Source organism: Falco rusticolus, chromosome 12 (assembly GCF_015220075.1).
Source record: "Falco rusticolus isolate bFalRus1 chromosome 12, bFalRus1.pri, whole genome shotgun sequence".
Lineage (NCBI taxonomy): Eukaryota > Metazoa > Chordata > Aves > Falconiformes > Falconidae > Falco > Falco rusticolus.
The window spans coordinates 18,845,095-18,863,854 of record NC_051198.1 but is presented as its reverse complement, the minus strand read 5'-3'; the positions used below and the strand labels follow the sequence as shown (position 1 = coordinate 18,863,854).

Here is an 18,760-nt window from a genome sequence, read left to right as displayed (position 1 = left end):
ATGTGGCTGCCAAATGTAACGTCACCCCGGCTAAAGGAACCTAACATCCTTCTAAAATAAGTGTTTCTTTTCCAGGTTTCATTTTCATATGGAAATCCAATTTCAGTTGCCAGAAAAAGACATCTGCAACGCACAACAGACACTGCTGCGTTGCGGGCAGCAGCACCCCCACACCGCTCACAGCATCCCCACCGGTACGCTCCTGGGGGGCTCGCTCCTGGGGGGGCTCGCTCCACCGAGCAGGGCCTTACTTTCCAAGACTGCCTGCAGAACAAGGTGTTTGGAAGTAAAACCAAAACCTGTTTTGTTCGCAATGGAACAGCTGCTCTGTTTTGAATACAGCAGACTTTATTTCACAGCAATTTTACAAAAGTAGTTAATTTGATTTACAGGAAAATGAGAGGTGTGCAGAAGTCTAACTAATGTTGTTTCCATGCACAAAACAAGGCTACTACCAAAGTGAGAATCCTTGCCTTTCTCCAGAGGAAAATGCATTAAAATTGAAAATGTAGTCTAAAAGTTGTCATTGACAAAAAAAGCTAAGGTTTGTTTCTTTTCTTTTTGAAACACTTAAAAATAAAATGAAGAAAATACCATATTAATTTAATAATTACCATTCTACATCTTGAAAGGAGACAAAAAGAAAAATCAACTTTTTCTTGGTATAAAAATACAGGAGATAAAAATGTGGGATGAAACGTCACACAACTACAGGTGGCCTGCACCTGGATGAATGGAAAATAGTAGGTTTAGCTGCTTTACTTCCTACAGTAGCTATAATAAACCATGCTTAAGTGAATGAAATTAGCAAATGCATTTAAAAGGAACAGGCTCCTACAGCACACCTGACAAAAAAACCCCAACCAAACAACATCCCTCCGCCCCAAAACCAAAAAACACCCCAAAACCAACCAATTGACTCATATATAAAAAATACGTGTTTGTGACTAGTTTGTTGCAGGTTTACCGGTGTCATCACAGCAATCCCTTATTCCTCGAACATTGTTGGAATTAAGTCCCCCTGCCCAACCAGTAACATGTGTGCAGCTCCCTGAGGATGAACGTTTAGCAATTTACTTTTCCAGATTTTCATTTTTGCAAGTATCATCAGACCTCAGCAGGTTTAGTATTTTAAGGCAGACCGATATTCTCTCATTTTGAATAGCCAATCTTGTGAATTCTGCAGTTTTGGAAAATTCTGGAGTCAGAGGCAGTGCTCTAAGAAGGTGTCCAATCAGCTGGGCTTGGTCCAGTGCTATTCTTGACAGGCGACTCAGTTCTCCATGATTTGGTAAAGTTAGATGAGTCATTGATATAAGCTGTAAAAGGTGCTTACTAAGCTGTCTGACATGAGTCAACTTCTCTGCCCAAAAATTCACTTCCCCTTTATCAAACAGGTAATCATCTTCTTCCTTAAAAAAACAAAACCAGCAATGATTAGAAAATTACTTGAAGTCTTGTTAACAATGAGAAAATTATAAAAGATATGAAAGAAGATACAGAGAAATAATGACAACAGAGGCCATTACAAAAGTTTCTTAATGTTAAAAAAAAAAAAGGTAAAATTCATATGCATCATTTTTGAAATGTTTGATAAAATGCAGTAAAAAGGTTCCTACTTTGCCAAAGATATTTTACCTTTAAAAATCAGGCAGTTATGGTATAAGTCTTGGGAAACAGTGGAAGTAAATAGTAGTCCTAATCCTTAACATGTGCTTGCCTTCCCCTGTGAAACTGTGTTGTATTTCACAGAGACCTCTCTGTAACCAGTATGTTAATTTGCTATATACCATGGAGCTTTTTGACTGGATTAAATAAAAAAGGAAAACTCTATCAGTCAGTGAAACATCAGAAAGGCATACCTAAACCACAGGCTTAAGAAAAGATTCATAATATATTTCATGGGTCATATTGTCAACAAACTTCTCAAAAATGTAGCCACTCCTGCTCCTTCCGGTTTTACCATCCAGCATTATTTTGATTTTTACAGTCTTTTCAAGACAAAGAGAGCACAGTGTATTATACAGCATTAGGTTTTGCAGAACCAGTGTGGCAAAGTTTTTCTTTACAGCAGTGATCCTTCTGAAGACAATGACTGATGTGACCATGTGCTGTGCAGAACCAGTCATATGGAAGATAGCACAAATTTACCAAATATCTAAATGACATCTCTGGTAAAGCCAGCAGAGCACTGTTCTTTAATGCCAGATGTGCCTGGCACCCATGGCATCAGTTTAAATTCAAGGCAAGCCATCATCCGCAATGATACTGAATGCACTTAGTTACAGCCTCAAAAATGTTTCAGGCAGCAATGACTTGTTAAGTAACTCTTGATTTATTTCAGTGTTTGCTTATTGGTGTCTCTAATTTTATGCTGATATTGCCAGGAAGCAGACACCAAACTCTTATTTTTATTCTACTGTCCGTGTGATTTTTTTTTTTTTTTTTTAAAGTTGTACATCAGTTAATACTGGAATAGCGAGTATCAGGCTTCTTCAGATGACATTTCCCATTCTATTCCTACCACAAGACTGCAGAAACTTAGTGATCCCAACATGAGATAACAACTGGTTGTTAAAATTACCGGGGCTGAAGTCTCTGAGTCTCTTTTCAGATCACCATCTCCCAGCAGCCACTCCAGCAGGATCGGTACACCGGCACGGACGGCTCCCCACCGCCGGAGCAGCTCACACAGCATGCCAAACGCTAAATCCAAGGACATCGGAGCATTCACTATCCTGAGTGCAAACTCTGTTGAGAGAAAGTATGTCGGACAACGTATAGCAGGACCACAAACATTTTCAAATACAATCAGCACAAAAATAATTTCTTGAAAACAGATGCTGAATTTACACAAACACATTTAGAATGATGAATTATACTGAAAATAAGTAGTTAGATGAATAATTACTTCTGTGCCACTTGCGAGCTTTTCTCAATTCCAAAATAATACATGAAGCAACTGAAAATGCTGACGCTTAATATTTTTTTCCTGCCCACGTAGCGACATTAATTTGGGTTTAGATATACAAAGATGTCTGTCAGAAATGTCTCCGGAGACAGTCCTGACACTATGACATGGTCACTATTTCTGCAAATCTGCAGTTACACCTTAGATCTGATTTAATTTTTTGCTGGAATTCAAAACCTACAGCACACTATATGTTTTTAAAGGGCTGGGATGTAAAATGAGTCATTATTTGGTGTGTAATCTCGTTATATATAGTAAGAAATATCTATATACATACACATATACACACACATATAAGAGATCAAGCATGCAAGACAGGCTCAGAGAAGATGTTGAAGGGAAAGGCAGACACCGTTTACAGTACCATCACAGAGCTGTATTTATACAGGCTTTGCTATCATGCCAGCGCCGTACACAAAAGCCATCGCCCACACCATATTCACACTTCCCTACACCTCCCCAGCGCTGTCATTCGGGCAGGTGCTGTTTTAACTGTGTGGTTCCTAGGGCTGCCCTCAGTAATGGAGTACAGAAAATGCCAGAAGCCCCATTTGCATGAGAACTCCAACAACTGCATTCACAGGCACGAGTCTCACTGCTGGTAGCATTAAGGCTTTTTTTTTTTTTTTTTTTTTTTAAGGGGATATGGGAAGAAGACCGGAGGAGGAGATCTAATAAACAAGCCCCTGTAAAATCCCTATTACTTTAAAATGGATTTTGGCAGAATTCATCCTTGTTCATAGTCACCAGCAAATTAACAGCCTGTCTTCTAAGTAGTGATATCATAAAGACACGTCATTCTAAAAGGCTTTTGCGAGCAGACAACAGCGCAGAGTCACAATTACTTGGTGAAAATCCAGACACACCTGGAAGCCAGACCTTACTTTTTGTGTTTGAGTGTATCTAAGCATTTCTCGTGAAGGAAACAACTGACATGAAAGGGGCACAGCAGTGCAGCCAAGACCTGTCCTTCACAACTCACACTCACAGAGCTGCAGCACGTGCCAGCTGCAGGTTTTCCTAGAGTTCGCTGGCACAGCAGCGTAACGCACGCTGACACACCGGGACTAAGCAAATATGCGTGCCTATGAACAGGGAAGCACGGGAAACAACTTCAGGGCAAAACAGACCGAAGGGAAGATGGGTACGTGGTATTTGACAGACCAGGCAATGTACCGAGGACACTGGGGAGGATGAATTAGTATTTGAGACCATGAGAACAAAGGACCATAATAAGGAAGGGAGTGAAGGAGAAAGAACAGATGGTCCCTTCTTTATCTTGGAGTTAGATGAGGGTAAATGGAAATCTTCTTGAACAAGCAACAGGAAGGCAGGCAGTCAATCTCTTGGGGACACTAATAATGTTACGTAGGCAGTTTGTCTCTGCTAGACGGTAAAATCAAATGTTCAAATCTGTCTTCTTGGTGTCAGGACTTACCGCTGTACCAGGACATTCCTCAGCTTTGCCCATGAGGGAGAGCTTGCAGGGGTGCAGTGCCACATCCCGACACCATGTATTTTAGGTATTGAGGGGTTTAGATACTGGTTTTGCTGACATTTCTTTCCAAGACTTCATTATTATTATTACTATTTTTGCAATATGCTTTCTCTGTTGCTGTGCCCTACTTGGTACCAGTCTGATACCCTGAAGAATAGGTACAATGGTTGACCTCTGTTTTGATTTGCTTAGGCTCAGGCAGAAAACACATTTCATTCCAGTGCCATGGGGACCTCAGAAATACTGGCAATCCTTAGAGCTGGAAAAATAGACATGAAAATGGAGTGTGGGGTTCTGAGCCTGAAACAAACATCCCAATTACAAACACTTAAAAAACGCAACATTTTAATTGTCAGTATTTATATAATGTCTCTTGCTTGTGTCACTTCATTTGTATTTGAATATTTAGCGAATTAAGTGATGCTGCGAGCTAAACCCACAACATGTTATTTCCCACTGCTGCCTTCCTGAAGTTAGCTGTTGCTTTGGAGGACTGATTATAGATACAACTGCAGATACTTAAAATACCTGCCATTTTCTGGGGCCTTTTTTCCCTCCTAAGATTTAGATTCCTTAAGTACAAATATGGTGATGCTCTCTTTGTGAATGAAAACACTGTACTACTGAGAAAAGCACCAAAACATTTATTGGGGCCTCTAATTCTGTTGTTATGTGAACATGCTGAAAACTACCAAGGGGTAGCAAAACAAGTAATGCTGAGGTACTGCTTACACTGAACTTGCTTACTAGCAGTTTTTCCAACAGTGTAACACAGAAGAAAAGGCAGTTTTGTGCTCACACAGAATGGCAATCTTGCAGGGAATCCTTGTGTCACAACAAAGGAAATGGTAAGTTGTTTTTGGTTTTGGTGTGGGTTTTTTTTTTTTTTTCCGAAGAGAAGAGAAAAACATTACAAGAAAAACATATAAAGGAGGTCTCACACACAGGAAAAACATGAAGACCCTGGACACAGCACCGACCCAAAAGATGCTGAGCACCCTTCTGTGAACCGCAGACACCATTTAACTGATCAACCAAACTCATGCATCAGTTCTGATGTCGTGACCAGAGAAAAACAAAGCAACATCACTTTGATAATGCTGAAACTCAGGCTTCAAAAATTTGGGTAGAAGCCTGCCTGCCTTGGGTTTTGCGCTAGGGAAGCTAGTGCAGCAGCCTCCTGGTATTTCAGGTGTTGACACAGATTCAACAACAGATCAGACTCTAGCAGATGAAGGATTTTCGCTTCCACCTGCCCATCTCACCCTGTCCCATCCTGTCCCACCCTGTCCCACCCCTCTACTGCAGAGCATTAGGAATGGCTCCATTGTTTCAGCAATGTTTCCTCAGCTCCTGTTACACACAGAGTGCACTGACGTTAACGTCTTTGATACCAGTTCACACAAATTTGATGCTAGAATAGTTCAAGATCAGATTTGTGGGCTACCACTGCCACAAGGACAACAAAGAGATGGACCAAGTATCAAAAAAAGGTATAGCAACTCCCTAAGCTTGGAGTGCTGAAGTAATGCAGGTAAGTAGCAGCAAGCAAAGTTACAGGCATACCCATGATTTAGTAGGTCAAAAACACTTTCAGAGGGAAAAACGTTCTATCGCTTTGATAACCCCCAGCTCTAAAAGTAACAGCAATGCATGCTGTAAGCATGTTCAGAATCCTTTAAGATACCCACAAAAGGTGTATGCCTTCTAAAAATAAAAGTACGTGTCTTCACTGACATGTGAACTGCTCCTCACATCACCATTTGCCTGCAAAACAAGGCTATTTTCAAGACGCCACATATTACACACGATGCTGTGTTCATGACTCACGCTATGACTTCAGAAAGTAGCCTGAGCAAGCTGGAAGTTCACCAGGGGCAAAAAAGGCAGGTGGCTCTCCTCTCCCTGCAGCCCCCTCAGGCCATGGGCTCCTGATGCTTACCTCTAGCCAGCTCAGGTACTCTGCTGATCACCTGGTAAATTAAAACTCAGAACAGCAGAATATGCATTTGGCACGCAACTTGGCATGTGGGTTCTTCTGCTCAGCTGGCGAGCAGAGCTGGTTACCCTGCAGTCAGAATTGGTGCAGCTGGGAGCCAGGGAAGGGAAGATCACAGGGAAGTGGAGGGAAGGGAAGAGGCCAAAGGGAGAGCAAGACCTCCTGGTTCAGCCAGCTGTTAGCTCAGGTCAGCTACAATCCAAAACTTCCCCATCACAGCCATGTAAATAAAATACTAGCAAAGATAATTCAAATGGCTGAGTTATTAATAGCCTTTCATCATGTAAACATTTAAAGTAACAATAAAAAATTTCAAATGACAGATTTCTAGAAGCTGCTCACAGCTGAGTACTGCCACAGGAACTAAACCAGCAGAAATCAAACCTGGAGCCGCAGCTGTAACCCAACACTGAAAATACAGTAATGCTCCTAGACGCTGTAGAACTGTTGTTGTACAGACTATAGAAACTGTGTTAAAATTACCAGTTTTTAAAATTCTAAACCATGTGTATGTTCTAACATGCAAAAACATCACAAGCAAGATAAGCATCTTACTAAATAAGCCACTACAGGGGCTGAAATACAAGAAATTCTCTATGCCTTAAAACAAGTAGTTACAAGCAGAAAAATTAATATTACTCCTTGAAATGAAAAACAAAAGATAAGAATCAGGTACTACATGCTTTTTTCATTTTGAGGAATTGAATTTTCATAAAGGGAAAGGAGTTAAGTACTGCAGTGTTTTCGTCTTTGTGAATCCACCCACATAAAAATCAGACCTCCCACATACACATTCATATACTCCAAAAGCTTTGATCATGCCAGATGTAAATATTTCTTCTAGTAGCCTATTACGTGTCCTCCAACTGTACAATTGTTCTCTTTTAAAGCCTCGGTGGTATTATGGGGAACTGAGAGGACATATTAAGAGCATATATACACAGATTTTAAGGACAACCATAGGCAAAACAGAAAAGCAGCACATATTCCTTGCCTAACAAAGCATTTCCTAATTGGTTTTATACTGGAAATTGTTAACTGAAGTGAATTTTAAATCAAAGAGTAATGCAATTTTTGTAACTGTACACTGTGTTTGGAAGAACCGTAAAGAGAAGTAAAACTGCAAGGAAGCTTAGTGTAACCCTGAGAGAAGTCTCACAAAGAACAGTGTACCAACACTGAGGATGTTTTCAAGGAAAACATATAGGGTAAGTTCTTCAAGTGAAATTACAGAAAGTATTTTAGGTAGAGCAGGTATACTCTAAATCAGTAAAATATTTTCTAATTTTTTGCACAAAGTGCTGCCTACCTAGCCATAAACATGATTACATCACTACCAATAAAGTACCTCGTAACACCCTGGCAAAACAAGGTAGTATTCTTGCTTCACAGACAAGAGCAGACATTTAAATAAACAAAGCTCACTGAATGATTGCTTGACAAAACCGGAGATTTATCACAGGTTTTCTGATACATCACCTTAACAAGATGATGAATATCAGCCAAGAGATCAGATTCCCATCCAAATGATGGCAGATCCAGCATCACAGTCACTAATACCTGTAATATTAGATTTGCAAGTGGAACTCTTCACCTATTGAATCACTAAGCACTTTTTGTTGCACTGAAGGTTTTCTTTTTGATCTTGAATAATAATCAAGTTTGTTCCTATTCTCTACATATGAAATATAGGAGAACAGAGTGCGGCATTGCTGCAGATATATTTGTTACTTGAAATACTGTGTTTCTGTACGCACAGGCTTCACAAAGCTTAAAGCACCTTCAAATTTAAAAAAGAAAAAATCCCACTGGCCCAGCCTTAGAGTTACATAAGCTGTCAACAAAGTGAGGTTAGAAACTGAATTTCTCATGTTGAAATAACCTTCTTATAGGTTCCACTTTGAGCTAGACAGGAATTGTGCAACTCTGCAGCAAGGTGACACACAGGTGTCTTGCCACCAGAGGAATAACGAGACAGTCAATAAGCAGTAGCGGTAGATAGAGGATAAAGGGGTGTTCGTACCCACTCAGTCTCCACAAATGATGTTACACTGCTATTGTCCTGGGCACTAAGATTAAAAGAGGACAACAGAGAAGTAAAACAAGAAAAAAAAAAAAAGAAAATAAAAAAAGAAAATGCAGAAATGGTAACTTGCATCCAGATACTTGGCAGATGGCTCTTGAAAGGGTGCCTGTTCATCGCACTGTGTCAATTTTGGTTACAAACATCAAACTTTCCACTTTTTAAAATGACCATTTATGTAAAACCTAATATATAAGCAGATGCCTTTTTATAGTGTTTCATAAAATCAAAGGCGATTAGATCATTTCTATCCTCCTGAGAGATATCACTCCCTAGGTGACGTACAACTACGTCATCTGTTTTCCATTTCTCTGCCTGAGCCTTTTTTATAACTGTGCTTTTTCAGGATGACTTTAAAAAGAGGCCCTTCCTGACATCATGCAACACGATGTCAAAACACAACACTATTACAAAACAAACCAATCAAAACTAATTTCTTAATAGTTGCAGTCTCCAAGTAGAGTGGCAGTGACGCTGCTCTCAGCTTTGACTTTGATTATAAACAGATCTGAGTTAATAACATGCCTGATTATGACGGAAACATACAGCTCAGGACTGAGCAGAAAATTAAAGCTCCTGCTTGAACAAAAAAGCACACACATATTCATCATCTTTTCAAGCCCTTTTTGGGAATGTGAACAGAACGGTATTTTCAACTCAGTCACTAGCTGTTTTTTCCCCCTTTTAAAATAGATATATGTATACTTAAGTTTTTCCCATGCAAGCCGTGACTCCTGTACACGGAGGGGTTTATTACAAAACAGCCACAGCTCACAGATCTGTCAGAGGAAATGAGCATTTGCACTTTACCACTTGCATTACCACTTTTGTAGAACTTCCCCCCCACAAGCCATGTTCTAATTTAAAACAGCAAAAAAACCAATACCCCCTGCATAAACATACCGAACTCATGCTTTTCCTTTCAAAAAGGTAAAAAAAAAAAATCACCTAATTGTTTAGAACACTACCAATGAGAATGCAAGTATGTTTTTTAACTCAAATTACATATTTATTGGAAGAACACTCGCAGTTTCAAAATCAGTATCACTAGAACTAAATATATGACTGAAGACAGTTGTTATTGGCATGTTCCAACTACAGAACTTTTTGCTTAGCAGTGATGAAGATTACTGAGTGTGAACGAGATGTATGTTCCAGCTGTGTAGGAACACAGGAGACAATCTCTACCATTTTACAATTTTAGAATAGTATCTGGAGAATGGTGGTGTAAAAGTTTGTTATTTAAGGGATAAAGGAATAAGGAAAAGGTGGGTAATCAATAGAGAAGACCGTACATAAAATTCTTCTTCTGCAGTACTTGAAAACAAATATAATTTGGGCAGAACACTTAAATATGTAAAAGCTATTTTAAAAGCCATAATATAAAGGCAGGCTTTCCCTCATTGCTATGGAGTCATGGCCACAACTACCACCGCTTGCCTAAGGAGCCTATCAAGATCTGTAAGCTGCCATCCTGTTTACTCGCAATTAAAACACCGATAAGAAAAAAAACTTCAGTGGATACTCACATGAACACTCCATTTACCATTTACCACTTTCAGACTCTAGCGCTGAGCACATACCATTATTTTCATGTGTTCTTTCTTAATTTTCAAGGGTATAACAACTCATAACCTTTACATAGCAGTGCCACTGTGTAATTAATACAGCTAAATGAAGCACTGTCAGTAAATAACAAGTAGCCAGTGTTTGATGGATGAGCTGATTCTAATTCAGTCCATTCACTTTCAACTTTAATTAGTGGCATTGTATTCTACAAAGCAAATGGTTCCTTTATCCATGTGATAATCTAATGATGTATAAGTGGGCTGAGAACAACTTGTAAGGTGTTGAAATAAATTTGGTAGTACAAAGTTAAGAAGTCACAATGATTACACATTCTTATATAATGTAATTCTTTAAAAAGGAGTAAGTAATACAAAGTTCCCACTGCAAAAGCCAATGATTGTAACAAGTACCATACACACCAATAAATCTTGCTAAAACAATTACAAGTTTCAGTGCAGTAGTCCTCTCTCCTTTTTCTTTAATTAAACCAATTAATCTGAATTACTACGTGTTTGTTGATGGAATTTTTTGAAAGACACAAATACAGGCATAAAAATGCTATGTGTTTCTACATGAGTACTGATGCAACACTAAATTTTTTAGGTACTATAACTCTTGTTCTAGATGCATGCTTGTTACAGCTGGTGACAACTGCTAAGCAAACTTCACTTTTGAATTACTGGAATTTAGAGTAATTTTAGATTATTGGAAAATTTTCTAATAAACATATAGAAATTTGAACTATTCAAGGCCACTTACGTTACAATATGTTTTGATCTTGTTCTACATTTTCTCCTCAATGTTGGTTTACATTGGTACGTCTCATCCTTCTTACAGCAGCTCGGCTCTAAAGGGTGGAACAACGCTGAGTTGCAGACTTGCAGACTGTGGCTTTTGAGCACATCTGAGTAGAGAAGGCACTTGCTAATTTACTACAAAACCTCTGATTCATGTGTATGTGTGACTTACTGAATGCAGGTATTTTTGAGCAGAATAGGAAAAAGCAACTTGGGAACCTCAGCAACTCAGTCTTCCTGTTTGTTCTGATCCTTACAATGACATAGTATGGGGAGAGACTGTTTTTAAGATGATTTATATTTGATTTCTATCTTTGTTTCATAATACTTATTAAAAAAGGGTGACATCAAATGAAGCGACTATAAAACTGTTCTTATGGAAAGTGCTATAAATCTGTTGTATAATAATTTATGTCAAAAAGGTTCATAATAAATTCTCAGCTTCTTTACTGGTCGATTATCTAAACCCATTTCCTCAGCATGTAAGAGCATATACTTACAAAGCCAGACCCCACAGAAACCGTTCACTATATGAATACTTGATGAAAAAATCCCCTTACATCTAAAGCTTCCAATACAGTCCAGATTGTCCGTTTTATTCAGATGTTGTCTAAGAGATGAAACTTGTGTCTAAAGCATGACTCACATTATTTTTGTCTTTTTGCTGACACACATGTATACAGATACACAATGCTGTACATGTATCATTAAGTTTGCAAACACACTGTAATGTTAAAAACTACCAGAACAAAACATCCACACTGCAAGTGCATCAGTAACAAGTGACCCAGAGGATGTTCACCCCTTTTTTTTTTTTTCTTTCCCTGCCAAGATCCAAAAGGCTTCCAATGCCTGTTAAAAATTGCTAAGTTGCTTTCAATGTGATGTAGCATGATCTGTTCTTTGCATTGAAAAACAGCAGCCTACTCTCAAGCTGCGGTCTACAGGCAGGCAGGTGCTGCCAGGGACCTCCTGTTCAACAGTTCAGTGATCCTAGATCACTTTGGGGCAGTTTTCCTGCAGATGCCTAACAGATAAATAAAGTACAGCCACAAGTCTTGATCCTGAATGGAACGTATCCATGTTAGAAATATTTTTCAAGAGCATTTTCAGTCCATGAGAGAACCATTTGCTCTTCACAATGGAAAGATGATGCACAAATTATTTCACTTGAGAGTGAGTCAGTTTCTGGACTTCCTTTCAGAAACGCTCTGAAATGAGATTAAGCATACATACTCCTCACTCTACTACTATGTTTTGGTCAACATAAAGGCTTGCTGATCCTCATCTCTCTAGTGTGGCTGAGGCTTTTCCAGTATCAGGACTCAACGTTTCTTCCCAAGATTATAGTCACATTCCATACTAAAGCAAGGAACACACCTGTTTTTTTCTTTCACACAGTTCTTGCCTCCTAGATGACTTCTGGATTTTGCACCTTTAGTGACCCAAGACATTTCCCTTTACGTGGGCAGGTCCACACCTCTTTGGAAATCCTCCGGCTCATTTACTTCTCTTACTAAAATACCAAAGGCTTTGGCATTCCCATAAACTAATTTTATCTAAATGTGTTAACAGCTGGGTCAAGACTTGCTAGGAAACTTCTAGCTGTCATCAGGGCATCTTCTAGCAGGGTCCAAGTGACTCGGAGGGCATGTCTCTATCCCAGACATCTGTGGGGTGGCTGCCTGCAACTTCATCTACATCTTCATCAGGCACAACACCATTTTGGAGACTTTGGCATGGTCAGGTGGATCAGTAAATCATAATACGATTTGTAAGAATTACTTTTGAGGAGAGACTGGCTGGAAGAGAAGCCAGGAGAAGAGACACAGCAGAGGCAAGAAGCAGGGTGGACTGGCCTGAAGAGGATGAAGAACCAGCACGGACAGTAGATGAACTGTTGCAGCCTTGTGGGGGATTGGTGGCTGTGCTGGAACAAGGCATGAGAACTACGTATTAAAGTTAACCTGGTATGGGATGGTGAAAGCCTTGTTGCAGCCAGCTGGTTTTGAGAGTGCTGTGACATACTTTGAGGCCTTCTTCCAAGTTAATTTATGTGAGGAGTAGGAGCTGCTTAGTCTTGCATATAATGTGACTCTTTGACTGATAAATAGTATTTAATCAGTAATCGGAGTTTGCAATAGAAAGTCTAACACAGATAAGATACACTCATCCAACAGAGATTTTACATTTGTCTTTTCCATTTCCTTCACAGTCCTTTGAGGAACTCAGAAGGAACTAAGATAGTGCTGTGAGTGCTCTCCCCAATATACTGATGTGCTGAATGCAAGTGCTCATTGCACAAGATACCACAAAAATGAACACATTTGTGTCTCAGACATTAATGCAGACATGAACCATGCAGCACCAGCAGCTTCCCGGTCACTGGGAAGAAACCACTCTTTCTATTCTCTCCGCATCTAATACGTGGCTTTGAAGTTTTCCTATTCCAAATACTCCAAAATATTCTAAATAGGCAAGGAAGACAGAATGGCTAAGCAACCTATGCCTCTCAGTTGTTCATCATGATATGAAGTGCTTTACAAATCACTTGTATTTATAACCATGTCCACAGAAAGAAGAAATGGCACTATCTGTAGCGCAGGCAGAGCTGACAGCCATGAAGATTAAATAATCTTGACTGATTTTAGATGTCTGATCTGACACATTATGACCTGTTTCACTGAGGAGTCAGCACCCTGTAATGCTTTAATATTCAAAATGCATTCCCCTCTGGCTTCAGCTGTATGTGCTCTGAACTCCTGCAAATCGTGCCTCCAAGGTACCTAGCTAGGCACTCGGCAAACTAGTGACCTCCTTTTCAAACTCTGGTTGGAGTGACTTGCTTACCTGCACAAAACAGCTCTCTGGGAGAGGCAGGGATAAATGCAAATCACAAAAGCAACACTAAATGGCTTTGGCATGTCCCTTCTTATGATCTTGGCCTTACTTCACCACTTTCAATTTTGTAACTGAGGTAGCAGTACTGTTGGAGATGATAGTTTCCTATACTGTATGTTCCTGTTCCATCATCAGAGCAAATCTGCCCTGTCTATTGAAGAACAACTGTAAAAAACCCCAAACAGTGATAGCATGGTTTATCTTTGCTTCTTAATGCAAATGCAGCACAAGCCTGAATTAAAGTTGCACTTCCTACGTTTTGGACACTTGGTCTTGCCATCTTACAAATACTCTTAGTGTGGGGAAAGGGTGGAGGGCAAAGATGGCAATGTCTATATGTAATTTTTCAAGTTCCAAAAAAGAAGAAGAACCTCTACCTCATCCAAAGTAGGTGACATTATATTGGAGCTCATGAGTCAGAGAAACAGTGGAGCCACAAGGCTGACCGCTCAGGCATCTGCTGCTTGAAACTAATGGAGCGCTAGGAAACAGTAGCAACACTGGAGATCGGAGGTGTACCCATAGCACTGCTCCAGTGTCTTCTACCTAGCCCCAGCCACCGGAGTCCACAGTATCACAATACAGGTCTAATTACCTTGACAAGTTAAGCCATGGGTTTGACACTCAGCCTCACAACTACCTCCAGTCACACTGTGTCCCAAAATGCAGGAAAGTGTTCCCTGTTTATCTGCTTTGTCCGTCCTACTTCTTTCAGACTCAGTTCATTCTCCGTCTTGCCGTGACTTTCACCAAAGGTCTTTCTGCTCCTGTATGCCCTCCTCTCACATTGGCAAGAGCAAGTCTTCTCCCCTAAACAGACTGAGCATCACCTCCCCTTCCCACATTCTCACTGGTTCAGCTTGACTCTTTCAGCAGTCAACTGAATTTTTCTGATTACTTTTTTCCCCCATCTCTAACCAGAAGTGATGGCTCGTTCCTCCCCATTTTGCTGACCACCTGCAGGTATTGAAAAACACAAGAGTTTTCATTTCAAGTGCCTAAACACAGCCTGGCCCAGAGCTACACATGGCCGCAGAGTCCTTCTGAGGCACAGTGTTCCTGGCACAGAGCATCCTCAGAGCCCTGCTGGGAATGCAGGTAAGCATTTCAGGAGCAGAGAAATTTAAGCTGCTTAGTGAACACAAAAATCTGTGGAGGTTTTAGCTTTTAGGCTCTACTAAATATATATCAAGTAAAGCGTTTTATAGTCCTATTTCTCAGCCAAATTTGTACATATTTTACCAAAAATTTCTTGCTCCAAAGCATACATGTGTAAGAGCATTTGAAGAAAAGGCCTTCAATTTTTTTCATAGCTTGAATAAAGATACCATTTCCCTCTAATTTCTTATGCAGAATCATGTCTGCTCTAATAAAGCCAAATAATTAAAGTAAAAAACCCCTAATATTCACGGTATGGAAAAATCTCAGTACCAACTAGTAAGGGTAAGTGTGAGGCAACCCTAACAACAGAACATCAACCCTCCTCAGAAAGATATACAGTTCACACCATTGATCTAATTTACAAAACAAATTATAAAGACAAGAAGGAGACAGAAAAGCAGAAGGCAGTAAGTTTACACCAGTCAATTCAAGGTCTGTTGAAAATGTGCAAGAAACAGAAGATGACGTGGGAGGGGAGGTAGAGATGAAGGGAGCACTTAGTGCACAGAAAAGAATAACAGCTCTGATGTATTTTATTCAATTGGACTGGCAAGCTACAAGAATAAGCAACATCAAAGGGATTTTTTCCCCCGTTTTTTAACAAAATAAGGAAATCAGCAGGCGTGCTTCTGTGTACGTGTTTCCCACCACAACTTCTGAACCAGCTGTACAATTTCAATCCAGTCTGACAAAAAGGATAAGGGAATTCATAATATGAAGTGTTGTTTCTACGAAACTAGCCAGCTGGGTAAAGAAAAGAGACCCTGTTGCTGTCCTGCCTAGTGAAGGGCTGAAACTTCAGGCATTAGACATGAGAAGATCCACTTACCTGCAAAACGAATCCACAAAAAAAACCAAACGACAAACCAAGCTCCCTTCATTTCACTGCTCAAGGAACCTTTTTCCATTCCTTTTTCTTTTCTTTCAAATAAAACCATTTGAAATTACAGTCAGCATTGGCATACGTCTTCATCATAGACATACGTCTTTAACATACTCTTTCTGTCTTTAAAATCTTATTTTTCCACCTGCATGCTTCAAATGAGTTTGCTTCAGAAAAGGCCATATTCTACTTCACCTTGACATGGACCGTACTAATTGAGCCTTCACCACTAACTGTGAGATTCGTAATTTGGAGAATTTACCTTTACTCTGTGACAGCCTTCCACAGTGCTGCCCAGATGATCATGCCAAAAACGAAAACACATTGCAGAAGGCAGCTGACAAGCAAGGGCTGCCTGTATTGCCTCTGGTACTTCCATGAATCTGAAATTAAACCACTGATGTGTTCTACAGACCAGCACAGAAAACAATTCAGTTCACCTCTATAAGTACTATTTCACCCTAGGAACCCTTTAACCCTAGGTTCTCCTTACAGCCCATCGTATTTGCCCTCCAAAGACTGTGCCAACCTTGCGTCAGGGGAGCATGAAGTCACTGGCTCCAAAGAATCCAGTCCTCTGTACTTTGGCATATAACCTGAGAGGCTATTTCACACCTCAGTATGACCTTGCCTAATCAAACTAATCTACGCAACACACATTGCTTTAGGAGAAGGAAACCAATGTTGGGAACATCTTTTCTGAAAGACCCTTGACTTGTTCATTAACACAGTTTATGAGATCCTAATGCTACTAGGCTTCAGCGAACATGGCACGTGCCTGTTTTCCTGACGTTTCTGAGAGGTGGTGGTAATGGGATACGGGATGCTAGTATACTATATTGCAATATGGTGATTTACTGGAATAATTTACATTTGGGGAATTTGAATTAATGAGGAAAGATCTTCTGGAAATTTAATTCTTAGTTGTGCTTCTTAATGCCTTTCAGTATGAAAGGAAAAAAATAATCTATCTACTGCTGTTTATAGCAAAAGTAGGTTGAGTTGAGCACCTACATGTAATGATCTACATTCTTGAAGTTCTAGTAGTACAATATACAAATTCTGGAATTAGGGAAGGTTGGTTTGTTTGGGTATGAACTTGAAAGTACAGCAAGGAGAAATCTACAAAGTGTAAGTGGTCTTCAACAGAAACATGAAATCAGCTTGTGTGTGTCTGCACATGAGGGAAAGTAAAAGGATAATTAACACAGTACACAAAAAACCAAATGGGTTTTATTAGTCCTGGTAACAAGATATGGTAAGTCTAACCTCCACTGTGATCAAGCCAAGTGTATAAGTTAATCAAGACCTTCACTGAAGTATTTCTGTTAACACTTTCATCTTACCAGTGGGAATTATTTATAAAACCATTTTCCACTGCTAGCACGACAAGGTGATCATTAACACAGCACAGACCATGTGAAGGAAGAAAATTAAAAACATGCGAAAGTGGCATTACACTGGTACTGTAAGCAACTGCCATAAATAATTCTGCTCCTCAAGGTGATTTCAACAGTCTTGCTCTAAATCTAACAAATCAAAAGCCCTTTATAAAAAGTCTAATTCTTAAAATTTAAATTTCTAGGCTTCCCACAGATGCTTAACTTGACTTTCTCATGCATGAGAAATCAATTTGTTCAACCAAGCCAGTTCCGAGTTCCCCTTGTAAGAGCTCATTTGGAACTGATTATAGGAAAAAAAAGACATTGAGATTTACACATTTAGGTTTTGAAGTAAGAGTCCACGGTGTCCCATAGCTGCTCCCCAACCCCCATCAACACAACAGGAATTAAAGCAACCAAATCAGTGGGAAGGCTATGACTCAGGGAATCAGTAATACAATAAAAGCACCTTTCATTCTAGGGTGCCACTTTGATTCTGGCACAGGTAAGTACTATCTTGGTCATTAAAAATGCTGAATGCTGACTTTCGTGAAAACAAGCTGGTGGTTTTGGTTAGTTTGCAAAGGTATTTATATTCCCTACCTCACTTCTACCCACACATACAGAGATGAAATTCTGTGTGCAAAAATCTGCTCGCAGAAATGCATCATCTCCTCATTCTTGGTGAAATACCTCTCAGTGCAAAATGACATTACAAATAACAATATCCTACATGGACGCCTTGAACTGGGGCAAGGGCCTTGCATGGGACAAATACTTTGCATAGGGCTCTGCACAGGTTTTCAGTATGATTCTTGCAGATGTGATATCTTATGAGGAAATTTGCACCACAGATAATCTGTCCAGTCTCTGCTGCTGAAAGAAGAGAACTTCATTCTCCACAGCTGTTGATCAGAGTTTTCCATAAGCAAAACATTTACAGAAAATAAATATATTGTTTCCCACAGCATTTTACATGCAATTGTTAGCATACGTTTCTGTATTCTATGTATAATATTGGTATTTAAATTAGCATTTCATATATTTACCTTAAATATGAACAGTTTACAAACTAGATGCCTACAGTACTGAGACAGACTTCTAGAGTTTTGAGCATTTAGGGCTATGAGGTAATAAGGGTATGGAAATAATTCATTGAAAACTTCTAAAATTTAGCAAGCTCTCCAGCCCATCACAGGATTTCAGCAGGTATCCCATCTCAGCCTTTATAAAGAATGCTATGTGTATATGGGTGTGCCTACCCAGGGCTCTCCCAAATCTTTCAGATCAGAACTTCTAGAATATGGTTCTCAACTGCACCATACGTGAAGTTGATATTCAGGATACCGGGAAACATCAGAGATGCTGGGCCATATTCACTTGGACCTCTGCATCTTAAGCAGTAAGAGGAGGAGGAGGGCGGCTGCAGGTAACTAAAGCCTTTTTGTGCACAGTCCCCATTAGAATAGTACCCTACTTGTTCCAGCTTTCACCTGTGCTGGGTAACAAGAATGAA

The 18,760-nt window shown here is 39.7% G+C and overlaps 1 protein-coding gene across 2 annotated transcripts in view; it reads right to left on the bottom strand.

The window, feature by feature from the left end:
- Nucleotides 1-330: 330 nt before the first annotated feature.
- The window catches only part of THADA (THADA armadillo repeat containing), a 162,342-nt gene continuing 143,912 nt past the window's right edge, over nucleotides 331-18,760 (bottom strand). For both annotated transcript variants that reach the window (XM_037405051.1, XM_037405053.1), the window contains exons 37-38: nucleotides 2,585-2,751; nucleotides 331-1,412 (exon numbers count right to left, since the gene is read on the bottom strand). In XM_037405051.1, the coding sequence (XP_037260948.1) occupies nucleotides 1,074-1,412; nucleotides 2,585-2,751 (506 nt within the window). In that variant the 3' untranslated portion in view covers nucleotides 331-1,073. The remainder of the gene's footprint in view (nucleotides 1,413-2,584; nucleotides 2,752-18,760) is intronic.